The sequence below is a fragment of the Sarcophilus harrisii genome, chromosome 4 (assembly GCF_902635505.1).
Source record: "Sarcophilus harrisii chromosome 4, mSarHar1.11, whole genome shotgun sequence".
NCBI lineage: Eukaryota > Metazoa > Chordata > Mammalia > Dasyuromorphia > Dasyuridae > Sarcophilus > Sarcophilus harrisii.
The window spans coordinates 90,368,239-90,394,990 of NC_045429.1; the positions used below are offsets into that span (position 1 = coordinate 90,368,239).

Below are 26,752 nucleotides of genomic sequence, written 5' to 3' on the forward strand. Positions count from 1 at the left end.
TATAGCTGGGAGTCCTAATGTAAAGCAAGGAATTTGCCAAGTTCATCTTGCCCACAAAACCAAGATATTTGAAAGCAGCTTCAGTGGTCCTTCCTAAAGGCTTCCTATCCCTCAAATTTAGAGAAGTGTTCGGATGATATATATTCATTTGGCCTTCTCAATAACATCCTCTCTGAGTGGTGGTGGGGAATCTACCCCTCAGGTCAGGGGTGAGAGTTGAACAAAGATTGAGTTTCGCCTCATGAGTACCCGGGGCTTCTGAAGGGAACAACTCTTCCCTAAGAGTGGTTTAGCATTTCCAGAATATCTGACATGTTAGTTTATTATTACTAGTTTTCTTTACTTTCTAATGCCAAGAATAAGTTTCTTCCGGGTTTCCCATCAGTTTTGAAAAAACCCGAAGTATAATTCCTGCTTATTCTTCTGAGGACCAAGGCCTGTTTGTTATTGGGTTTACTAGCTTCTGGGAGGGGGAGAGGGATTTCAGAAAGGTGAATAAATATATCATCCCCGAGCACTTGAGGGATCTGGTCTGGGGGAAAGGAAGGTAAGAGGAGGAGATTCTTTGCCGGGGATGGGGAGGGAGAGCAAAAAAGAAATAAAGGTTTTGTCAAAGCAACTTTCTCAATGGAATCCTCCCAGGCTTAGATACCTTTAAAGAGGCATCTGTTTTCTCCTACTGAGGGACTGTGTTGCTGTGGGTGTGGGCATAGGAAAGAAGAAGATACCTTAATCTCTCGTCAACTTCTCGTCGTCACTGAAGGACTCTAGCAGCTCGCCTTTGAGATGCTTCCCTAGAGAGGGCTCTGCTCTTGTGGACCGATGTGATTGTAACCTTCAGGAATCCGCTTCTGAAGAGTTTTGTGATGATATCTGCCCCGTTTTCGCCCCCACTCCCACCCCCCGCACACATATACCAGGACCTTGGAAAGCTGAGGACTATGCTCATTCTCCAGCTCTAGTTCTAGTAATGAGACAGTAGTCAGTAACACATCTGGAAAGGCAGTAGTGAGACCGCTCCCACATGAAACAGAATAGGGCCACATAAATGGGACTCACTTCAAGTGCTTGGAGCTATATTGTATTCACACGTTGTAAAGTAAAAATGAGGGCATATTACTGTGTGTTTGTACGGACACGTGTGGACACTTAGAAATACACACAGTCTAGCAAAACTTTGCATTAAGCTGCTACTGCTATTTAAAGGTTTCTGAGCATTCCTTTTACCCCGTTGTGCAGGAAATCAAATGATCGTTTCTAAAATTCAATGACCCCACAAAAGCTTGTTGTTCTTATTGTCAGCCAGGAAAATCCTGCACCTTCAATTCACTTATTAGCTGTAGAATTTCCAGAATGAGGTCTAGTGGCGTTATCTGGGCAGCAATCATGTACTGTAACAATGAAATAGAACATGCTATTATTGAGACACGGCGCAGCAGGTGGCTTATTATGCTCTTGCATATTCCCCTTTCTCTTCCAACCATTTAGATGCTGGTAATTGAGGGGAGCAGAGGCGGAACTAATTTTATTTTCAGAGATTAAAATGTTGGCTTCCCAAGCCGTGTTTGGGGTTTGTTCCTGATGGGATAACTGATGATGACCATGGGAAGCGTGTGAGCTGCCCCCGTGACAATATTAGACAGCTTCCTCTAACCTGTATTCTGCTCTTCAAAGAGTCTTTCCCTGTGTTGCCTCTACAACTATCCCCTGGCAGCACAAAATTGGCACAGACACAAACACCCGCCAGAAGAGACCACAGGACAGAGCCATGGTGCCAGGCAAGTGAAATATGGCTTGTTGGCATTACAGTGAATTCACTGGGAATCAAATGGATTTCTTATGTTGGCACAGAATCAACCTCAGTTTTTCTCTTCTTTCCATTTGCTGTCATATTCCCTTTCTACTCTCAGAATTAACTTTAGCCCCTGTGCTCTATTTAGAAATTGTCCTTGGCAGGCAAACTTAAACTCCTGGGAAAGAGTTTTTAAGTAGTAGGAACAAAACTCTTTAAAATCTTCACAATCTGTCCTGGTTCTGGGATAATTAAGTGAAACCCATTGGCACCATCTTTGAGTCCAATCATAGCACAGAGGTAAAGACTGATTGAATATTATTAATGGACTATACACAAGAGAAGGATTACTAATTTGCTCTATACGGTTCCATATTGGCCACATTGAGTAGTGTCACTGTTTTCCTAGAAACTGGCTGGCAGAGGTTTCTAGTGCTTACTTTAGAATTGGAGACCCTCACCATTTATGGCTCTGTTCTCTCTCCAGGCTTAAATATGCTAGGTGGAGATGAACAAAGGTAAAGAGCCTTCTCCTAAATGTAATACCCTTTGAGTTCTAATGTCATTCACCTTGCTATCTTCATTCAAGATGTTTGAATCAGCCAAATGTAAGAACCTTGGGCACTTCGAAGATTCCCCTCTCTTTAACTCCTGATTGGGATCCAAATGGGATGGGGAGGTTAACAGATCAAAGAACTTTGTGTGAGGAGAGAAGAAAAAGAAAAAGGGGATGGAGAGGAAGAAAGGTAAGCCAATGGGATTTTCTGTTAAATCTAGCTGCTTGACTAGAAACAGCCATTCAGTTCACCCTGACCCAAGGTTGAGTGACAGCTCCAGTTCTAAATGCTGGAAGTAAAGGAGAGAATCAAGAATCAGCTGGCTTTCTGATTCTCCTCCCCTAAAAGATGTTGCTGAACCTCTCCCAAAGACAATGTCCTGTCTTTGATTGATTTTCTTAGCCTTGGTTGATTTCAGAAGGTCCATTCCTATAGGAGGTACCAAAGAAAATTTAATCTGATAGGCCCCTCTGGATGGAAACTATTTCAGCCAACGTTCTGAAGCTCATTAACACAGTTTGTCACTTGGAATAAAAGAGGTTGGTTAGATATGCTAAAGAGCCTCATTGTTTGGCTGGGCTAAGGAGGAAAGAGAAAAGAGTGGGGGTGGCTGGCACTGTCACATGGAAAAACATTAAAGAAGGCAGCCAATCTCTCTGCCCCTACAACAACCACAAATATGATGATCCTCCCAATAATTCTCTCCGAAATCCCCGCCCCTTTCTTCGAGGGGAAAAAAAAAATCTGTAAATAACGGGTGAAAGGGACATCTTTTTCTAGTTTATCCCTTCAACTTCCTGGTGGACTTTGCTTAGATCTGCCTAAAATTAGGCAGAGCCTCTGTTAGGAACCTGAAATCAGGTAAAACCAACCAACCAAACAAATTCTCCACCAGAGGGTGGGTGCCTATTGTTCAGTTAGTTGGACGCTTGTCACTGGACTATAGCTTTTGCGATGATTTCCATTCATCCTGGCATCCGATTTTATCCTAATGGGTTAAATTGGATTCACTTTGCTGATTACCCTGCCTCTGACTTTCTAGCGAGACAATGCCAAAATCACACGAGGGTTGTGGGCTACCGCTCCCTTCGGATACATCAGGAGATCAGATCGCATCAGATCAATTCAGATTGGAATTCTTTTAAAGGAACCTAGAATGTGGGAGACGGGATGGGAGAAGAGAGGAGAGGGGAGAAATGGGGAGTTTGGTAAGGGAAGGAGGAGAAAGTGGAAGACTTATTTAGCAGTGGTCAGACTACCCATAGATGCTGCCTCTCATTCATCTTCTTCCATGTACTTACTATATGAGAAGTTATTGCAGGGAGTATCTTAAGACAGGGTATAAGAAAGAAAATCCGAGCTCCTGGCCTGGAGATACAGGTTGCTCAGAAAGACTCCAGATATAGCATTCTGCAAATTTCTAAAGATGCTCTTTATTAATTTCATTTATAGCTGACTCCCCCATTAACACTTTAGTTGATTACTGACGGGTTGAAAAAACTGAACAAGGGAAGCTAACATCTCGATCTACAGTAGGCTCTTTGCTTTCCTCCTCCCTTTTATTTCCTTTTTTTTCCCTTCTCCCTCTTTTTCCTTTCTTCCCCCATTTTCTCCTTTTCCCCTCAGTCACGATTTAGAAACAAACAGAAAATAAAAGACAGGTGGAAAAGCCTGGCAGAGGAGGTCAGAGGTGAGAGCTGCACATCAATTCCATGTTCGAGGTTGCAATGGGAGAGAGAAAAGAGGGAGGAGAGACACAGAGACACGTAGAGGACAGATACAGAGACAGAGACAGGAGAAGGGAGAGGGAAGGAGGAGGGAGAGAGAAAAGAGAGAGAGAGAGAGAGAGAGAGAGAGAGAGAGAGAGAGAGAGAGAGAGAAAGAGAGAGAGAGAGAGAGAGAGAGTTGTCTTCCTACCCAGCAGTTTTGTTTATTTTGATTTAACAAGGTACCTTGGCGAGAAACGAGGAACAACACCCATTTATTACTGGCAGGTTTATAGTCGCCGTCTCTCTGGGTTCTTTCCCTTACTAAGGAGTCAGGTTTTGGGGGAACACCTGAGTACTCAAGGTAAGATTACGCCAGGTTTTTTTTGTTTTTTTTTTTTTTTTTTTTTTAATCTCCTGCTTTTCCTTAGCTGCGGGTGAATGCCGTTTTGTGTCATCCCCCTTTTAACAGCACAGGATGGCCGATTCCCCTAGTGTAATCTCAGGCAAACGTCTAGTGTCTTTTCCCCGCCTCCCATCAGCTTCAGAAGACTGAGCCTTTCTAGATCCTAAAGGGGAAAAGCCTCATTTGCTAGGGAGCTGCATCCTTCACCTGAGTTTGCGGTTGACTGCAGCTAGAGGTTGTGACTGTGATTACTAGCGTTAGTCTCTAACCTTGTTTAACCAAAGACCGTGCTGCTTAGGAAACACTGTGATCTGATCTGAATGGGAATCTAACGCGCTGCTTTTAATTACAGTGGCGGACAAGTACCATTAAAGTTGAGATAAAATTAAGCCTTAAGGATGCTGAACGGCACCACTCTAGAGGCAGGTCAGTTATACACGACACCCTTTCTCCTTTTCTTTATGTTTTTCCTTCCCCACCCTACCTCCCAAACCTCGCGATTGCACTTATATCTGTATATTTGTGTCTGTGTCATGAGTTTGTGATTTTGTCTGTGTGTTTCTGCTTTCCTGCGTGCTAGTGGGGGGATGAATCTGCATGTATTTAATTTTTATTTTTAAATACTCAGTAACTTTACGATGAGAAAGAAAGAGGTTATGGATATACAGAATGGGATTCCCTCTCTTCGCCCCATTTAGTTTTCTTCTCGTGTCCTTGTGTATCCTTTCTTCCCTTTCCTGTGAATGTCTTTGCATTTCTCCAGGGTATAGTTCTCGGTGCAGGGCACAGTCGAAGGAATTGGATCGACAGGATAGATATCTTAATCTTTTGTAAGGGAGGATTTCATCCCTGTCCGAATGAGCATATAGTCCCTGGAATGAAAGAGAGCCGGTGGAAAGTGACATTACCTGATGAAAAACCTATAGGAAACAAGAGACAGTTTCTGGCACTGAATATACCTTGACTACAAGCTCAATTTAAGTAATATTGTGTTTTATCTAAAATTTTGAGAAATACTATCAGTTTGATATGTTTTTATCCAGTAAAGTAGCAAGGCAAATTCTTATTTTTTCCCTCCTTATTTCTTAAGAGAACCAATACTTTATACTCACATCGCTGGTGATTTGAGATGTGATTTGGTATGAATATGGGGAGACTCACTAGTAAAAGAGTTTTAGTTTTTGAAAGTATTTTTCTATCATCAGCACCCCTATACTAGAGAACTTAAGGGGCTTTAGGAGAGAAGGGGTTTAGAAGAAATGAAAATTCCTCCCCAACCAGTAAAAGATTTGATGGGGGAGATGGGTGTGTGTTGCAGAGGGGAGAGGTGCTGACCTTTCCAGCTCAAGGAACAATGCTTCTGAGTTCTGAGGGAAGTTGGTCGTGAAGTTGCCTTAGACATGAGACTGAACTGTGGCTTGGCTCCCGGTGGGAGACTGACTATTTATGACAAAGGCAGAGTGTATTCTCACCTCTCACTTCTTATCCTCCTTTCACTCTGTCCTGAAATTCCCACCCTAAAAAATTTCTGCTACAGAGTTGCTGAGGATTATGTTCAATCATCCCTCTTCAATTGGGACAATTGTCTTCCAGTATTTCCGTGACCTGTAGGGATACCAGTCACCATTAAGAAACCTCACCCAACAAAGATTCACTTTGGTTCTTAGGGCGTTGCCAAAGATCCCAAGTTGTTTCCAGATTAGATAGTGGTCATTGAAGACTATGAAGTTTTCATCATTTGCCAACATTTAGCACAATAGTAGGCAGTTAATAATTGTTTGTTTATTGAACTAGAAAAGAGAGCTAGGTTTTGATGGAACTGGGGGGGGGGGGAGAGGTAGGGGAAGAGGGCTTTGACCTGCAATGCTCTGAATGACTCACAAAACATTTGACTACTTTAGGTGACTATAAAATTTCACAGTTCCCATCCTTGTAGTAGTAAAAATGCCTGTACATTTTAGGAGAAGGGAAAATCCAGCCCTATCTAACGGCGGCGGAATTAAAGTGGGCAATTTGGGTTTGTGAAATTTTGTTTATTGCCTCAGGGAAAGGGGCTCTACCTTTAGATTTTATCCAACAAACATGTTGATTGACAAATCAGCTGATTTGTTTGCAGTCATTTGATTTGTGTTTGTCAAGAGTGATTTTCTTTCCTAATCAAACATTTTGTTTTGCCACCGATGCATCCTAGGACGACAACTTTACCTTGGTGTACTAAGGTACTCTTGGAGAACTCTAGAAGACTCATCTGACTATTGCTCAAGCAAGCCTAGACTCTCTATTTTGGATCTTTTCAATGTTTATAATCCCTAACCTAAGGAAATGCTGGTCTTCTCAGAGCCAACAGCAGCATTGGCAACAGTAGCATAAGAATGACTGGTGGAGCAGAAAGAAAGGAAGCTATAATTAATTAAGTGTGCCCAATTTAAGGGATTTAGTTGCTTCTGAGTTGACTTGTGCGATCTGTCCAATTATTTCTAAAACTGTCACTGAGTTAAGATAGGGAAGGACGCTAAGCACCTTTTCTCAAAGCCCTTGGATGGAGTAAACTGCCTCTCTGCACCTGCAGGTTGCATTAAACAAGGCGGAGACTATTAGCTTAAAGAATGGGGGTGCAGGGTGTAGGGGCAAGAAAAGGGGAAGAGTAAATATTTCAACTTTTATAGGCACTTCCAGGCAATTTATTCTGGAGTTGACACAAAGTGGGGTAGAGTAGGTAGACTATTGGATGCTTTCTTCGGTTAGTACCAGAAACTCCTGTGGCTGGAAGAGGCTACTTTCAAATTAAAGACTGAGGAAATACAGAGCCAATGGAGTCATAAAGAATATAGAGAAGGTCCTTTTATTTTTATTCTTTTTTTAAAATTATTTTTTTATTTGAGCCCTGATTGCCCAGGGACTTGAGACCACTCCTCTTCCTACGTCGGAAAGGAAGGTGAGTTGAATTGTTCTTAGCCCCCTCTAGTTTTCAAATGAAATTAGCTTTTCCTGTATGGAAGTCGGGACGCCTAAGGGCACAATGCAAGACTCATGGACTTCTAAAACTCCGCTTTCTGAACGGTCTCTTGCTCCACGGGGAGCGTCCTAAGGACTTCCTCTTTATACGAATCAGGAGGCGCTGAGCAAGGCCGGGATTGTGCTGAGAGCGATTTAGAGTGAAACTAACAAAGACAAGAGGAACCCAAGACCAAACAGAATAGGAACTAAACGTGTAAGCAAAGTTCGAGTTTCTCGGGGCCTCCTGGACTTGAGAAGGCAGAGTCCTCAATATGAGACATTGAAGGAAGCAAAGGAAGCAGGAGCAGAGATGATGGGAGAGAGAATTGCAACCTGAATTTTAATATGAAAAGACACTCAGAACTTAGATGTCACCCCCAAGAGAGTTAAATCATGCTTTACCAGTTTAGAGACAGGGAGCACTTTTTAAATAATTTTTAATTCCTGTTTTCTCTCAACCAAGCGTCTCACAACCCCATCCTACGAAATTCCAAATTTTGAAATGAAAATCTTGATAGAATCATAAAGTAGAAGGGTCATTTCTTATTCCACAACATCATTTTATATGTGAGGAAACTGAGGCCCAGAATGATGTTGTGTTGATGTTGTTGTATGAAACAGACACACATTATAATTTCAAACTTTCTTTTTCTGGGAGTGGGGAGGGAGATCATTAGGAAAAATGCAAACCATCTACCCGGATTAAATTTCCAGGGACGATTTGTGCTAATTGACAAGTTTTCTTTCCTCCTAAAGAGAAACCTCCTTTTCCTTTTCAAAAGTCTTAGATATTAACTCCTCTAACGGAAAACTTCCTTCTGTGTGAAAGGACCTTTGGTGAAAAGGCAACTGTCTCTCCCAAACTTCACTCTGAGAAGCCCTTGGTGTTTTGTTGTGCGCGTGTGTGCTTAAAGCACATTGATTTTCATCCAAAAGGGCTAATTACATTACTTACAGTAAATAGCAGCCCTGCTGTCCAGGGTCTAGTGTGCCAACAGAAAGGGGGGGGGGGCGAATCTTCGGCTTATTTCACTTGGTTGACTTCATTTTTGTGTGAAATGGTGTTTTATGAGCTGCATTCTGGCACGCGGAGGAATGTAACAACAGCCGATCTGCAAATAACATTAATTTTGACTCTCAGAGAAAGAGCTGGGAGAAAGCCGAATGCATCTTGGGTTTCATGGAAGAGGTGACTCCAGCAACCCCTCAGGAGAAGTGATTGTGATGCTGGGGAAAGGAAACGTGGCCCCGCCTGGTGTTTTTTTCACGACTGGGTTGGGTTTAGTGGAGAAATCCCTACGGACTAGGGGAGCAGCTAGCTCTGCCTCCAGGAAGATCCTTCTGGAGGGATTGAGGTGTCAGGAAACAGCCGGCAGCTGTTTCAGTGAAAGGCACGGAAAGGGAGAGCTCAGTGAAAAAAAAAAAAAAAAAAAAAAAAAAAAAAAAAAAAAAAAAGGAGGACATGGGGAAGGAAGGAAAATAGGAAAGAAATGAGAGGAGGAATCGATGAATCGTTATTTTTAGCCTGGATTCACTAATCTCTTGTCTACCTTTCTAACTTGGGAAACCCATCAGATTTCCATGGACTTGGGGTAGGTGGTGGTATTGAATGATAGAATCAACCTATAACAACACCCTGATGTGGTCAGATACTTTTGGCTGGAGGAAATTGTTAAAGGGCTTTCGGTTACGCGAACAATTTAATCTCTTGTCATTCTTAGCTCGAGTTCTTTGTCCCGCCTTCCTTTCCTTCCTCCCTACATTTGCCTACTCTTGAAACCTTCTCACCCCTGAAGTCTACGAGAGAATGTGCAAAGTCTGTAGTGGTCGAGTCTATATTGATTTGACTTCTTACCTGTTGGGTAAACAGGAATCGTGACTGATAGGAATTTGTGGTCCTTATTGGCAAGTTTCGAACAAAATTTAAAAGTTACGAGAAATTGTCTTTAAAACTGCCATTCACTTGGAGTTGGGAATAAAATCCCGAAACTACACATTAGATTTGCATATTCAAAAGCACACATACACAAACACAAACACACACTTCTTTATCTGAGGATTAAAACATTCTGCCAACAGAAACAAAAGTCAGCTTATTTAAGCATCTCCTTAAATAACACTTTCCAAACCCTGGAGAAAGCGAAGAAAGAAAACTCTTCATTGGATATACGTCTTTGATGGGAAAGGAGAAAAAAAAGGAAACTACACCTTTAATTTACTGAGCTAGGTGTCTGTTTTCGGTAATTGGTGCAGAACAGAAAGGTTTAAGATCAGAGCCCCAAACTACGGCGTCCGACAAAGTTTGTGCAGTCAAGATAGTTTGTCTCTTCTCTTGGCCAGGCTCTAGTCTTGACCTAGAACCCTCTTTGCATTTCCTGAGCCCAGACTAAGACAATAAGCATTGCCTTTTGCCTTTAAAACATGACCGCTGGGAACCGTTGGGAGTGTGTATCTGGAGGGGAAGGCGTGTGTGTGTAAGCGTGTGCGCCAGGGTGGGTGTATGTGTGTGTGCGTGCGCGCGAATCCATCCGGGAGGGGGTGTGTATGCATGTGTGTGTAGGGGAGGGGATGTGTGTGTACGCTGAGACGGGGAGGGGGCTTGCATAAAATGTCCCCCTCCCCTTTTTCTTGCCTCCCTCCTCCCCCCATTGTAATGTTTGTCACTGCTGGCCGATCACTAGGGGGTTGAGAGGAGTATGACAGGTCTTTGTTGTCTGAATAAAAATCAGTGGCAGCTCAAGGGAGAGAACTCCTCCTACTAAATTATCAAAAATGGGCTGGCTTTAGTCTCTTAACAAATTGGACACAGCTCCGGAAAGCAGCAGTCCCAAATCCAACCTACAGGCACTGGGAACTTTAAAGCATCCAGGGACGGCTGAAAATAGCATTTCTTTTTCTTTCTTTGTGTTCAAAACTATTTTCTGTCTCCACCAGATTTTTTTTTCTCCCCCGTTCCAGTTGTTTCCCATTAGTAATCCGATCTCTCCAGAGCAGTAAGATTCGCCTTCTTCTCCTTCTTTTCCCACCCCCTTGTTTGTTTGTTTTCCGCACATCTCCTCCAGAAGCTATTGGTGCTTTTTTTTTTCCTTCAAGAAGTTGGTTTTGCAATTTCTCTCCTCTATTCTTTCTTTCTCCGTCTTCTTCTCCCCTAGTCCACTACCCCCCACTCAGTGACTGTCTACGGTGTAGACTTTTTTTCCTTTTGGATGATCTGAGATTCTGGGGTGTCTGTATATGGAAATAGTGGGGTGCCGAGCCGAAGAAAATACTTGTCCTTTCCGTCCCCCAGCCATGCTTTTCCACGGAATCTCCGGGGGCCATATCCAAGGGATCATGGAAGAGATGGAGAGGAGATCTAAGACGGAGTCCCGCCTGGCCAAAGGAGGGCAGATGAATGGCAGAGAAGCGGTAAGAAACCCGCGGCACTTTGCCCGGGCACACTTCTTTCCCAATTCTACTTGACTGAAAAGATGTCCCACAACCTCCACCTCTTTCCTCATTGAGGTTGTAAAGCGAGGAAACTCTCTCTCTCTCTCTCTCTCTCTCTCTCTCTCTCTCTCTCTCTCTCTCTCTCTCTCTGTATGTGTGTGTGTTGGGGGTCGAGAGGGACGACTACTCTGCCGTAGACTCTTGGGTTTTCAGACTGTTTTGTTTACTTAAAATGTGCGAAAAATAACGGGTCTCTCTGCCCGGGATTTGGGATGGAGAGATAACCTTGGAGCAGTGGCTGGCTTTTAAGAACTAGCGTGGGTGGAAGTCCCTGTTCTCTATGCAAACTCCGGGCACCCTGGTTCTAAACTTCTCGGTTGTTCCTGGGCGGACTTTTAAGAAACCGACCAAGAGCTTCCAGACAGATTTGAGTTCTGAGGCTGTTTCCAACTCTTGACTCTCAGTTTTCAGTCCTTTAACGAAGAAGGAATCTCTTTGGCTTTCCCTCGAGGGTTATACATGCCACTTGAAGGAATGGGGGGATGAATAGAAGGAAGCGAAGTCCGTGGTCCCCATGTCCTTCGCTACTTCATCCTGATTCACTGCACGAGAGGCTTTTTAAGATATCTCGGCTTTTCACCTCGAGCCTCCTTAGTGGAGGCAGGTGAAGAATTCGGGAGAGATCAGTTATGAAAGTAACCCTCGTTAAGATTTTTTTTTTTTTTAACAAAATCAAAACAAGAGAGATCCATCTATTTTTATTTTAGACACCTTTCCATGCCGAAAACGTTTGCAACTTAAAATGGGTGGAAATAGCCAGGACACTCCGGAAATGATTTCAGGAAAGGGAGATAAATATATTTTTCTCCTACTTGCATATCTCCTACACATAACACATGGGGAATTATAAAACAAAGTAGTGGCCAAAAAACAAACAAACAAACAAACCAAAAAACACTTTAGCGATTTTTTTTTTTTTGGGGGGGGGGTTGTTTTGTTCTGCTAAAAGGACTTCTGTGTAATTTTAACGTCTGGTCACATCGTACGATGTTGTGAACACGAAAACTCTCTTTAGGTTTTGCAATTCAGTAAAGGAGGGGCGTCAGTGGTAGAACAAAACATTTCTCTCCTGTTGAGGAAAATATCTAACAGATGGCTTTGGCATTTCTCTCGTGTGTGTGTGTGTGTGTGTGTGTTTTTTTTAAACACAAAACCTGAACTTCTGGTCGAACTTGAGTCTGTTAATGATGGGATTCTGCCCAATCCATGACTGCCATCGCCTTGGTCAGGTACAACTGAACACAAGAAGCGGAACTGATGCTAGACCACGAATTTCATTGTAAAATATGTATCTGCATGTATTTACATGTGAACAATGAACATTATACAAATGTATGTTTGTATACTGGGTGTCCCCAAAGTCTTAGTATAGCTTGATATAGTATAGCATTAGTTCATTTGGGATACTTCGAGTATAATATATGTACTTTATTAACTTATCAGATAGAAACCTTATAGCCTACTTTGCAAAGTTATGACACTCAGGATCTGTCAAATCTTGTAGAAATTTATTATCTGCTAAACTGAGAGCACAGGCATAGGACCAACATAAGATTTTTCTTCTGCTTTGGTTGGTCCTGTGTCTACTAAGATTTAGAAATATAGTTGTGATACCATTGAAAATGTAACCTAACAATAAAATCAAGTCTTTGCCTTGATCTAACTCTTTGTATACCAGGAGTACAGTTAACAAATCCCCCTGGTTTCTTTTTGCCCATTCCTAAAAGGACACTTTAGGTTTCAATTAGTCTAATTCTGCAGTTTCCTCCAGACTGCTGTTAATAAACTCCCAGTACTTTCCCTATGTCGGCCTTTCGACTGGTAGCCTGTTGTCTGGGAGTAGGTTTCCATAGTTTCGAATATTTTGCAGTCCAGGATACAGACAAAAAGACAGATGGAGGGAATGGTGTTGAATGAAACAAACACTAAAGTTCCATGTTTACCAAATTAGACGCTGCTTTCTCTTTTATGCCGGAGAATTCGCAGTATTCTGAACAACCTCAGGGAAGTATTGGGTTCTGGAACATTCTCTTTGCTTCAATTGACCAGTTTTGATCCATCTTGCCAAGACTCTAACCTTCCAGTGCAATGCTTACCTTTTCTGTTTCTTTCTTAACCCATATCTTCTGTGGTTGTTGTTGGTTTATTTCTTTTTCTTTTTTCAGAGCATGCCCCCTATGAGCCCTGAAAAGCCTGCTTTGTGTGCTGGTTGTGGAGGGAAGATCTCTGATAGATATTACCTGCTGGCCGTTGACAAACAATGGCACCTGAGGTGTCTTAAGTGCTGTGAATGTAAACTGGCTTTGGAGTCAGAGCTCACCTGTTTTGCCAAGGATGGCAGCATTTACTGCAAGGAGGATTACTACAGGTATTCATTCAGACAAATTTTTCTACCCAAGGCTATAGACACCCCGATTTTGCACAAAGCTAAGATAAAAAGAGATGTCCCATGCACAACCTGTGTATTTGTTGATGTAATTAGAAGCAAAAAGCTTGCCCTTTGGTGCCGCTGCAGTTGGTTCTGTAGATATCAAGCATTTCTGTCTTTGTCATCATAGAAAACATAAGCATTAAGAAGCATAATTATTTCAGATCTCAGTTGTTAGATCTAGAGAGTTCTTAAGACTTGAATTTGTTCTAGGAAATTAGGAGGCCTGGAAATAGCTATGTAAAGTTTAAGAGCAGAATTTTTATGGTAGAAAGACTTGAGTTTTTTTTCCCCCTTTCCTTCTATTTTCCGTTTCCTGCGAAGAAGGAAAGGTTTACATTTATTAACCGGATTTAATATCCATGGTGATTGTTATATTGTAGGACTTGGGGAGGACCCTGTAAATTAAAATAGAAAGGGTTCTAAGGGGCACATTTTAAGTCAACCAAGAGTGAAATTCTTTATGGAAAGAGGTCACTGAATTTTTCTACTTGCCCCAATAGTTGGAAAGAAATCGAAAGTGCTTTTTTAAAATGGACTTTTCCCGGTTTTTATTTTGCTTATTTTGGGACAGAGCTGGATATAAGTATGCCTAGGGGATCATACTCAAATTTTAGGCAGAGCGAAGAAAGGAAGAGAGTCTTCATTAAAAATGCGTGTATTCACAAATACACCTGTGTGCATGTATGTTTATACGTACATATATATATATATATATATATATATATATATACATTTGTAAAATATACACATGCATGTCTAGTCAATTTTAAAAGGAAAGGAAAATTGCAAAGTATTCATCCTTTGTTTCAAACACATAAAATAAACTCTTTTATTTCACTTGTCCCTGGACTCTTAAGAAGCTTCCTTGGGCCCTTTGGGAAGGTGTCAGACAGCTGCAGACCAGCCCCAGCTGCCGCCCCCCCCCCCCAGTCTTTTATTCCCCTCCCCCCTATCCCGGGGGGGACGTGGTTCTGCCTGTTCTAAGTTCATGCTCCCATTCTGATGTTTCATTTCAGAAGGTTCTCCGTGCAGAGATGTGCCCGCTGCCACCTTGGGATTTCGGCTTCCGAGATGGTTATGAGAGCCAGGGAGTCTGTCTATCACCTGAGCTGCTTCACCTGCACTACCTGCAACAAAACTCTGACCACCGGCGATCACTTTGGCATGAAGGACAACCTGGTTTACTGTCGGGCCCATTTTGAGACCCTTTTACAAGGAGAATATCCCCCGCAGCTTAGCTACACTGAGTTAGCGGCTAAGAGCGGCGGGTTGGCACTGCCTTACTTCAACGGCACTGGCACTGTCCAGAAAGGGAGGCCCAGAAAAAGAAAAAGCCCTGCCCTCGGAGTGGACATCGTCAATTACAACTCAGGTGGGCCTAGGACATCGATAGTTTACCCCTTGCTTAATTGCATCCTGAGGAAAAACCTCGGGTTTCCTTCCTCTCTGTGAAAGTCACTAGGCTAGGACTGATTTTTCTCAATTCAGTTTTCCTCATTTCCACCTTGTCTCCTTCTCCCTACCCCCCCTCCCCCCCCAAAAAAAATCCTTATCTAGAGAGAGGCATACCGATCAACTACAACCTCCACAGCAGGGAGACAAATGCAATCCCCAGATGGCCGGTACCAATGGTGGCCCATTTACTTTCAGGATCTTTAGTTGGAGGAAAGGCCAGGGGCAGTTTGTGGGTTGCCAGGCACAAGTTCTAGTGGAGGGGTTTCTAAACACCGTGAAAAGAAATTTTAATTTCATCCTTAACTCTGAAAAAGCAGAGTTCGAGATCACTAGCTAGCCCTAAATTGATGATAAGTGGCCCTTGGTTGTAGTAAACCCAAACTTGATGTAATAATAAGATTTTGGCTGGGTATCACGTCGGAGAAAGATAAGTTTGTTACATATGCTAAACGACCAGTTCGAACACACTCTGAATGACTGACAAATTAATGTCACGTAGGCCTTGCTGAATCTGGTTGGAAAGAGACCCTAGTTTAGCTGCTGGGCAGGATTTCCAGGAGTTGAGAGCTGAGATTTATCCTTCTTTCCAAAAGTGAGGCAAAAGCCTCTATAGTTAGAGGCGGGAAAATTCTATTATTCTCTGAGGGCAACATTTTTCCTCTTTTTTCTTAACTTGTCTACCTATCTGTCTGGGTCTCTCTTAAACTCGGAGGTGGCAGGGAAGGTTGGTTGCTTTCCACCCCCTCCCCCACTCCTATCTAAGCCTATTAGCTAATTCCTATTAGCAGGGTGGCTGGAGGTGAAAGCAGAGCAGGTCTGAGCTTTCCTCCTTTAAGTCACAAAAAGCAATGTTGAGGAAGGTCTCAAAAAGCCCAAGTCCCATTTTAAAGCTACTAAGGGATCCCTTGGCTCGCCTTAACCTTTATATCCCTCCTGCTCCCGCCCCTTTCCGGCTCTCAATCCTAAAGAATAAGAGTAAGAAGGCCCCTACCCCAGGTTCCTCAAATTCAGTGAAAAGGTCGGTGCGCTTTTTAGCAACGGTCCTTAACTCTTGCCACATATTTCTCGGGTGTGGGTATCGGGACCCCTAAGAAGTCTGGAGTGGGGAAGACAATATGACACGCCACCCTTTTGGACACATTGCACTTCCCGGGGCCCAGAAAGTCCAGAGTTGGTGAGAGTTTCTCAAAGACTAGTCCTTCGGTTTTTTTTTTTTTTTTTTTTTTTTCAAGCTGGGGCAGTTTTGAATAGATCTGGGGGTATGGGAGTGGGGAGGGAGAGAAAAGGAAAAGACCGAATCCTCCAGCTTGCCCCGGGACCTGCTTAATCCTTCTCTGCCGAGGGCAGCAGGATGCCGTTCCTCGTTTTGCCAACCCCCAGCCGAGCGGCCGCCCTTCCGTGCCCCTGCCCCTGTAGTGGCTCGTTAAGGGGCTTTTGGTCTAGGGCCGCATTACCGAGTGCGGTTATTTCATCTCCTCTGATGCGTGGCCTTCGGAGCCGGGGCAATCAGGGCACTAATTGTTCTTTATTAATGGAAGATGACATCGGAATCCCTCGCCACTCACCGGGGCCCTAATTGGTCTCTAGGAAAAGAGAAAAGGGAAAAAAAAAAAAAAAAAAAAAAAAAAGGAGAAAAAAAAAAAGACAAGACTCTTTTCTAGCTAGAGATTCCCTGCAGTCTATAGAAAGCCCAGAGAGTGGGGATTCCTAGCCAAATTACAAATAGAGTTTTGCATTTGTTTATTTAACCTAATTAATTCTGTTTGATTCGCTCCCCGATTCTGATTTTGTATTCTCAAACCATCCCTCCAAGGGGACTGTAGGGTGTGGTCAGCGTGAGTGCTCTGAAAAACTGGAGAACTCAATGCAAAGTTCTTTTAAAAACAAACAAACCAATAAACTCACAAGAGTCATTCAGTTATTTGATTTTCAATTTAGGGAAAGATCTCCTCAAAACAAAACAAAACAAAACAAAACCGAGTGTCGGGAATCAATGGTGCCACCATCTTCATGAAAGACCAAAAAAAAAATTTTTTTTTTCATTTAGTTCTAAAATTGTATGTATTAAGAATACAATTTTTATTGTATTCCTCGATCTAGGGTTTCTAATGATATTCTATTGAAAAGCACCTAGCACCACTTTGGGGCTCCTGCTGATGAAGAAGATTTTCTTTTCTAGAAAGAAGGTTAAACAAAAGGGTCAAGAAATGTTCAGTGATGTCAAAAATTCGGTAACTGGTTTAAGTGGTACTTTGAATAAGTATCAGGAGCCACAAAACCATTTTAAAAATAGTGTTTACGAATCTAATGCCAGTGTCTGGCACTAAAACGAGCAAAAGAAACCCTAGAGAATTAAAAACATGTTAAGCATTTCCTTAAGCAGGAAATAAAATGGTCTAACAGTTTTACCTCATTAAATTTCTAGTCTTCGTTGGATTTTTATTGGCTGGCATCTTTTCTAATATGCAGAATATTTATACATAAGGTGGCATATTATTAGAAGAAAACAAGTATAATTTACACATGGATATGTTGTAAACATGCGTAAAGAATATATGTACCTATAGAAATAAACATGTATACCTTGCTACTTAGTACAGTGAAGAGCAATTGCCTATATATATATATATATACATATATTCTTATATATATATTTATACATGGATCAAATGTTTGTTAGACGTAACATATAAATGCCTTTTTCAAAATTCGAGGCCATTTATATAGGTCATTTAGTATTTGAAATATGCTAGGTGCATTCCAAAGCACATTCGTATTTAAATTATACCCACTTCCACAATTAAGAATGAACTAAGTAGCCACTTTGGGGAAGGAAATCCAAGGTTTTGAGGGAGGATTCTGAGGACAAGTTTTCAAAAATGAGGAAAGTAGTAATGAAGTTCAGAGTCTGGAAAAACATTATTTTGCTTTAGAAGCAGATAGAAATCATTTTAGCAATCTATTATTAAACTACCTAACAGTGTCCTTCCCAAGTCCTTTACATTTTTTTCTTAACCTTTCAAACTTCTCCACTTATTTCAAATATTAAATGAATGTGGCAGTGACCCCTAGTGGTATCTTTGGAGGGGGATATTTCTCACAACTTGGTTTAACTTGTCCATTTTAAAATAGCAACAAACTTAAAACCTTGACATTTTCCTAAGTAAAATAACAATAATTTAGTTTTTCTTACTAGTTTATGTTCTTTTTAAGTTATATGTTTCATAATTCAAAATGAAAAATTATAACATATGGTAAACTAAGGAAGACACAATTAATTATAAATGTTCACCTAATCTATTTGCTATAAACAGAGGAAGCATGATGGAGTTGATAGAGGACTAGTACTGAAGCCAGGGAGACTCTAGGTTCAAATGCTATCTCTAGAATAGACTAGCTGTGTCACCCTGCCAAGTTATTTAGCCTCTTAGTGTCACAGGCAATTCTGTAAGATTATAAATTACAGACTAGTTGCAGATCTTCATTGGGGGAGGGCAGTTTGACACTACTTTTCCCCTTGAATGAAACCAAAGGTTCAATCCCAACAGTAAAAATTGTAATAAGACAACTAAATTAAGAGAATACGTTAGTAGAAAATTCTTCCTTTATTAAATTGTATAATAGCATTTTGATAGGAATACAAAGTCAATGATTCTAATAAAATAAAATAACTCTTTCAACAATGATTTGATTCACTAGCTAGCATTTATGTATGAGTGACTACATAGTTTGTTTAATATACTAAAATATATCTCATGCTACTCATCAGAAAAAAGGCTACAAAAGTACAGCAGTAGAAAAATTTTTTAAACAATCACACATATATATTTTCTCTTGTGGAAATGTGATTTAAAACACAGTGATTATGGAATTATGTGTATGTATATATACATCCATGTATATATATATGTATATATAATATCCTTATCTAAGAGCAACTCTATCAATATATTTCCTGGAAATAAAAAAGTAAGGTATGCAAAGTTGAGTATGTATCTAAAAATCAAATTAAATTTCTGTTCCAAGTGTGTTTCTTATCCAACATGTCATCCAAGAAAATTTACCATTTGTTTTATTACCCACCTCTGCTAGGCATATAAATTTTCTTCAGAGAAAACTCTGAAACATGAGTTATACGCCTCTGGTCATTTTGATATTGGTGGGTAGTTCTGTACTCAAATCCTGAAGCATAAATTGTTTTTACAGGGCTAAGTATAGGTTTACAGTTGGTTTCTGGATGCCAATTTAACCATTCTGATGATGTGAAAATGTTATACTATATAAACTTGCAATAAAACATCAGTAGCTACATCTGAATAAAGTAAACTCTAAAATTAGAAGAATATTGTCCATTATCTCAAGGAAAAATCTAATTTCTGACAAGCTTTAAGGCCTCTGAGTACAATGTTTAAATATCTACACATGACCAACTTTATATCAAGTTTATTTAATTTTTGTTTTTTAAAAATAAAGCTAATCAGATCTCAGTCGGTCAGTTAAAAAATATTTATTAAATATCTTCTATGTGCCAGGTATCGTGCTAAGCTCTGGGGAAGCAAAGAAAGGAAAAGATAGTTCCTGCTCTCACGCACATAATCTAGTAAATGAGATAATTTGCAAGCAACTTTGTACAAATGATCTAAATAGAGAGTAAATTAGGTATACAAGATCAATTGAAATAACTGAAGGAAGGTATGAAAAATAAGGGGACTAGGAAAGGTTTTCTGTAAAAGGTGTTTTTTTAGCTGGGACTTGACCTGTCAAGTATCTTGCATATCTTAAAGAAAATATTAAGAAAGGAAACATTTTGTAAATAGCTAGAACTATTTAGGAGTAGCTGCTTATTTGTTAGTTTTCAGTATATTTAATGTTTTTCATTATGATCAAATATAACCTTCCTAATTTTTTTCTTTTGGGTTTCTCCAAGACTAGAAAAATAAATTTGACTATAAGGTAACATGTAGGCAACATTTAAATGATCTAATGAAGAGCTAATATTAATTGATGGTAATTGTGGTTTTTTTATTTCCATAATGAAGCTAATTTTAAAACTCACAGATTAATTTTTTAAGTGAAATTTTATTAGAACTGAACCAAGAACATAGGCGTACATTTGAGGATGAGCTAAGGATTTTTAAAAATTGTCCTTTATACTTATTGTTCTGAAGTTAGCTGTGGCATTAGATGTAGTGATACATTCATTTTTACTAGTCATACTCTCCATATGAATGACCAGCTCGGGTTATTAAAGTCCATGCAGCTTTATATCTGTGAGATAATGAATTTTAGGCTGGTTTCAAGTATTTTTTTCTTCCTCTTCTTTAAAACATCTCTAATGTTAAAGAGATATTTGGTGTACATCCAATGGTGAAAAGGAAATACTCTCCAAGGCCAGCTAAAGGCACACTTTTTAGGCCTACCCATATTTATCACATAAAGGAAGTAGATCTGAGTCTGCTACTTGACCCCTCTGAAATGCAAGCTAGGGGGATGCTTCAGGCATAAATTCAAATAAAGAGAAGTAAGAATAGTATTATACTCCCTCAGAAATGCTTACTAAAGTAACTCCAGTGGAGAAGGGAACACCTCTTCTCTGTATGATTAAAGTCATAATTTAGCCATTTATACCTAGAGGTTCACATTGTCTCAAAAATAGTCTAATTATAACCACATTAGAAATTTACACATTTCTATTTACTGTTTTTCAAATCTGACATGGAAGAAGTGAAAGAAATTTACTCTCTTTTCTACTATTTGCTATTTTTCTGTGGATTGAGAAGGACTCTAAGCTTAAAAAAGGAAGAAGAAGCTGAGCAGGCTTTAATTTGTCCTTCAATTTGTCATATATTTTCTCATTGGTTTGTACATCGAAAGCTGACAGGATCTTCACAGGCTAGAGAGTTAAAAAAAGAATTAAATGGGATTTTATTTTTTCCCAAGAACATATAAAGACAATTTTTAACGTTAAGAAAAATGAACCCCCACCTCATTTCCTCCCTCTCTGAGAGGGTAAGAACTTTGATATAAATTTTATAATGTGCAATCAAACCATACAGATTTAATCTCTCATTTTACAAATGAGGAAGGTTAAGTGACTGGATTAAGGTCATTCAAGTAGTATCCATCAGTCAGAATATGAACCTAGGAGCCCAATAAGATAATCACTCTCTCATCTAAGAGAAGAAAATTATCTCATAATTTGCCAAATGTAGTTGTCAAGTTCTAATACAGACCAGATTCTGATTCTGAAAGTTGGTTCTTTCTTTTTAGAAAAGAAAAAAAAATAAAATTTACTCTTCCAATAAAGTGCTTCTTTCAGTCTCACTTCATCTATTACTGTCCATTCCTTTTTCAAACAATTACTTTGAGGCAAACAAGCCAGTTCCTCCTGCTCCACCTTGTTTTCTTAATTCAGCGGTTTTTCCGTTGTCATTTCACCAGGTTGTAATGAAAATGAGGCGGATCATTTGGACAGAGACCAGCAGCCTTATCCCCCGTCCCAGAAGACCAAGCGCATGCGCACCTCCTTCAAGCACCACCAGCTCCGGACCATGAAATCCTACTTTGCTATCAACCATAACCCGGACGCCAAGGACCTCAAGCAGCTTGCCCAGAAAACGGGCCTGACCAAAAGAGTTCTGCAGGTAAGAAGTCACCACCACTGGCTGGGTCAAAATTTCCCTTCCCCCCTGTCAGTAAAAGTAGTTATCTTCCCATTTAGAGTGATACAGATATTGTCGGTACTGTTTCTCATTAGTTTGATTTAGCTATATCCCAAGCGGGTGTGCTGAGGATTTGAGGGGGAACATGGCAGGCTACCCAAAGAGAGGCCCAGGAAACTTAAAAAATGAAGTCAAATTCTTCCTTGTTTTATAGAGACGGGTCCCATAGAGGATACAGGGTTTACCATATATATATATATTTTTTTTTTATATAGGAAGCATGCAATTAACACAGCAATGACACTGTGATTGTTAGAAATCAAAGACAAAGGTATTTTATGAGGCTTTAGAATACTGGCTTCTGGAGAATTGTCATTGCAGTACTTAGTTCAGCAAAAGCTTGGCAGTTCTAGTCACAGGGCAGGAACTTTGGATTGATACAATACAGTTTTCAAAATTCAGGTGGTCCCCTTTGCCACGTCCCAAGGCGTAGGGTATGATTTTTTTTTTCTGTCAAGTTTTTTTTGGTCAGTTTCTAACTAGCAAAATTTTCTAACAAGTAACAGTGGAAAGAAAAAAAAAAAACAAACTCCAAATAATTAGCTCTGCCGTATGCCCCTTTCCCTTAATGTATGGTTCTTCATGTGGGAAGATGATATTATAGTCCCATTGTGAATTCTTTTTTTCCAGCAGTGGGTGATGGGAGGTGCTGAGACAGACACTTTTTTTCTCGCCTAGGCTGCCTCACCACCAATAGCATGCATTTGCAGTCTGGCTGACCAGGGTTCGTCTGAGGCCATGGGACAAAAAGGTTTTTCAATCTGTGAAAGGTCTAAGTGGAGGTGATCTCAGCAATCACAAACTCTGTTAATACTAACTGCCGTCCATGTTGCTGTTCACCTTTAGATATTTTCAATGATTATGATTCTTCCCTACTTTCAAAAGACTCAGATCAGGCCCTCTTAATGACTAGTAGCTAAGGGCATAGTGTACTCCCCCACTCCCACCCCCTATTCCTATGCTTAATTTGAATTATTTAACTTCAGCTCCAGTTGACATGCTGGGGGGTTATGTGCAGTCTAGCACAGAAAGCATTAATATTAAGTTTATTTGAAAAAATAAATAAGTGAAAAAGAGGAAAAAAAAGTTTCTTAAAAAAGGACAAAACAAAACAAAACATTTTTTAAAGGAAAAACATACATCAAAAAAATAAAATAAAATAAAAACAACCAGCAAAAACAAACATCGGTAAAGAAATCAATTGGGATTGGTTTGCAGGTTTGGTTCCAAAACGCACGAGCCAAATTCAGAAGGAATCTTTTGCGGCAGGAGAATGGGGGTGTTGATAAAGCTGATGGCACATCGCTCCCGGCACCGCCCTCAGCAGACAGCGGCGCTCTCTCTCCACCCGGCACTGCGACCACTTTAACAGACCTGACCAATCCCACTATCACTGTAGTGACATCCGTGACCTCTAACTTGGACAGCCACGAATCCGGAAGCCCCTCACAAACTACCTTAACGAACCTTTTCTAACATTGGATTTTTTTTTAATTCTTCCTCTTCTTTTTTATTATTATTATTCTAATTATTATTATTATTTTTATTATTTACAAGACTTTTTTTTTTTTAACCCACAAGATATTTTGGGGAAAAAACAACAGCTTGGTGTGTAGCATCTGCAGCCACTTGGCCAATGAGTTTACAGTCATGTCTCTCGTTTAAAATGAACATACTTTGTCTACAAACTGTATTTGGATTTAAAAAAAGTCATTAGGTCTTTCAGTAGGTAAGGGAAGTTTTTGACTCATTCTAATAAGTGCCTCTTAAAATTGTATATTACTTATTTCCAGAATCTCGGGAAAAATGAGCTTTATTATCATGGGCAAAGAATCCAATTCCCAGTTTAATAACCAGGCTAAAAACAATCAGATAAATTATCACCAAATGGAATTTTCTGAATGGCAAAGACATATGTGATTCTGGAATTTTGCAGTCTTCACATTAATTTTTATTTTTGCAACTTAAAAGAAAACTTAGATGATTATGATTTCTCACATGGACCAAAAAGTTCAAATGAAAAATATGATTAAACAAAAGCACTACAAAATAATTTAGAAAAGTGTAAATGTTCAATGGTTGAAGTCTCATCCAACTCATCCAATTCCAAGATGATTTATGATTAATTGGGGAAATCTACTTAGGAAGTTGGATTTTCCTTCCATGGGCATATAATTCAACAATAACAAAAATAATTCTTTTATTATTTCATTTAAGATTCTAGATATTACCCTATTCATTCCCTACCATAAAATTCCACCTAGAATTTTAAAGTTCTTATACTTTTTGTCTCCAACGACTGAAAAGTATATGGTTTTTGAGGTAATTCTCTAGAAGTTACTTTCCTTTTTTCAGGGAAAATGGAAATAAGCAAAATATAATTCATTAAGATGTTTAGAAAAGTGGTTTAGTTAATTTGATTCATTGCTACTCTGATTTACTTCAGATTTTCCATACAATTGCTCCTGGCATCACACATACAAACAAAAACAAAAACCACCTTTTAAAACTTCAGCACATTGATATTGTTTCCATCAACATTATATTTTTGTTTGTTCTGCTTTATTTTACTTTTGTATAAGAAGATATGTTTTTGAAAAAAAGGTTTTCTGGAATTTGGGATTTGTAGCTAACTGTTCTGAAGCAGATAAACTCAGAAGCCTTGTGGATGCTGATCTGAAATAATTTCCTAGTTTACAATAGCATTTTTTTTTCTTTTTTAATTTAAACTAAAAATCTTAATGGTCTGGGCAGTGGTGAATGTTCATCTGTATGCTTCTGTTGTAGTTAAATACCAATTAGATTGTGAATTTTTTCAGAAAAAGTCAAGATATATGTCTTGCTTTAGTGGATTGTTAAGAATAACTTTGCACATATTCTCCACTTTTTCGGCCCCATAAATCTCTTTTGGTGGTCAGGGTGGCTATTTAATATATTTAAAGGTGTCCTTTTGGCTGTATAAATGTGTGGTTACATATTGACAGTTCACTGCCCACATTAAAGTGCATTATTGTAACTTTTGCTCAGGGTTTTTAGAAAATTAGCACAGAAAGTAGCTTATTTTTAAAAATAAAAAAAGATGATGGAAGAGATGTTAACACTGTAACAGAAGAAAGGTGTGATTGCCATTATATATTTAGCAAGTATGGTTATCATCTTATATGGAGCTTAAATCTTGACTTTTCCTATTTCTATTACATTATGGGCATTTACCACTAACCAGACCAAACAACCTTGGTAAGGCTGAGATCTTATTAATACACTTTTACAGGTAAAAATATTGATACATATAAATTTTGTTCTTTGACAGAACAATATATGGTACTATAGATCTACTTTATTAAGTAGACTAATCATAACTCAGTTCTAATATGTGCCTTATGATATAACTTGGAAGTAAGTTTGTGAAAAATCAGGATATATGTGTTGTTTGTTAAATTAACTGTTTTAAGCCCTTTTGACACCTCACTAGTTTTGTACTGTTTTACCTCTTATTTCTGAAACTCTTTTTATGGTGTATCCTGTTAGAGGGGACAAACATGTCATAGAAAGCAGTTGTGCACTCTTTCAAATATAGTTGATAAATTCAATAATCTTATATATTGAGCTTCGTGTTTATAGTACAGTAAGTGGTCTAGCAAAATTGTCCATGTTTCTTTGTTTATTGAGAAATACATTGTATAGAAACTATTTCCCCTAAATATTTATGGACCAAACAATTGTGATATATCCTATTAAATTTGTGTGAATAAACCATTTTGAATCTAAAGAGTTTTATTTCCCATCAGTTTTATTTAAGGTCTCCCTGAATTGATGTGTTTCCCTCCTTTCCAATATTTATGACTGAATCGTGTTAAAAGGGTAATACAAATTTTATGAATATTTGACAATTAGTCTCTAGCTTTTCAATCCCTGGTTCTTATTCACTGTGTGTGCCACTGGGATGCAATGTAATTCCAGATTCCTTTTAAAATCATTTTTGGATAATAAAAAAAAAAAGCCCCACTGATTTGATACAACAGTCCCAGTTTCAGATTCTAAAAATGCAGATAAATAGTGGCTAAAGTAATTGCATGAAAAACCACCTAAATATGATAAAGATTCAGTGCTAGGTATATTTAACACAAATGAATAATGCTAAACCCCAATAGAAATTGCAGACCCCTACAAGCCAGGTTGCTCTGTAGTTTAATAAATTGTCACTATGATTTCTTTCAGGGAGAACAAATCTTGGGGCATTACAGCCAAACATCCCGACGTTTGAAAATTCCCTAAAGTATTAAAAGAAGGGGAAAAGTTTGATCGGAAATCCACTGCAGTGAAGACAAAGACATTAGGTTATGATAATCATACATTAAAAAATTTATTGAGCCAAAAAAAAATAAGAGAGAGAGAGAGAGACCTAAATGTCATTTCCTGAATGTTAACAAAATTTATGTTCTTTATGGCATCTAACACAAATGAAGGCTTACAAAATTGTGTGGTTTAAAGCAAAAATTAGATAAGCTGTGTACAAACCAGAGCAACCTGGCAGTAATATACCCTACCCATGTTGGAAGACAATTATTCCTTTAAAAAACTAAAAATATAGCAACAACACATTTGTCAAGCACAAATACTTGTAAAATAAAATCCAAATACGTTCACTCCACCTGCTTGCTAATGTGTACTAGTCATATCTGTTAAATGGCATTTTTGTAAATTCAAAGAAAAGCTATCACTCATTTAAGAGCATAGGGATCAAAACTAAGTAATTTTAGTATTATTGTTTATGATTTCTTTTTAAAAGCCGAAAAATCTGCATGCACTTTTACATTTGTCACCTATAGTGTACATTTCTGTATGATGACTTCTCTTTGATGTTTCTTGTATAATAAATAGCTTTCATTAATAAACATTTTATTTGATGCAAACATAGTTAACTTTATGTAAACACACCTAATCTAGCTGTTGAAATTAATTTAGAATATTTTGGACACTGTCTTAAAAGGCAGACTGGTAAACTTCCAATTTGTTATGCCTACAGAAAAAAACAAACAAACAAACACCAAATAACCAAAACAACAGGTATCATTGTAGCTTAGTGTAAAAACAATTTCCTTTAGATTTTAGTGTTTCATGACTTACTTTCATTTCTTGTATACAATTGAAACATGTACTTAAAAAATACAGAGGAAACCCAAACAACAATAAGAAA

At 39.1% G+C, this 26,752-nt stretch overlaps 1 protein-coding gene across 5 annotated transcripts; it reads left to right on the top strand.

Annotated features, from left to right (window-relative positions):
• Nucleotides 1–4,325: 4,325 nt before the first annotated feature.
• On the top strand, nucleotides 4,326–25,946 carry LHX9 (LIM homeobox 9). Of its 5 annotated transcripts, none has more exons than XM_003767544.2 (7): nucleotides 4,326–4,419; nucleotides 4,814–4,887; nucleotides 10,748–10,866; nucleotides 13,113–13,315; nucleotides 14,395–14,750; nucleotides 21,275–21,477; nucleotides 22,774–23,064. In XM_003767544.2, the coding sequence occupies exons 2-7, from the start codon at nucleotides 4,860–4,862 to the stop codon at nucleotides 23,029–23,031; spliced, it is 1,167 nt and encodes a 388-aa protein (XP_003767592.1). In that variant the 5' UTR covers nucleotides 4,326–4,419; nucleotides 4,814–4,859; the 3' UTR covers nucleotides 23,032–23,064. The 5 variants fall into 5 exon arrangements, with proteins under 5 accessions (XP_003767592.1, XP_031792951.1, XP_031792949.1 ...); XM_031937091.1 differs by lacking the exon at nucleotides 22,774–23,064 and adding an exon at nucleotides 25,774–25,946 and having other exon boundaries at nucleotides 4,331–4,419; XM_031937089.1 differs by lacking the exons at nucleotides 4,326–4,419; nucleotides 4,814–4,887 and adding an exon at nucleotides 10,219–10,451.
• The last annotated feature ends 806 nt before the right edge of the window (nucleotides 25,947–26,752 follow it).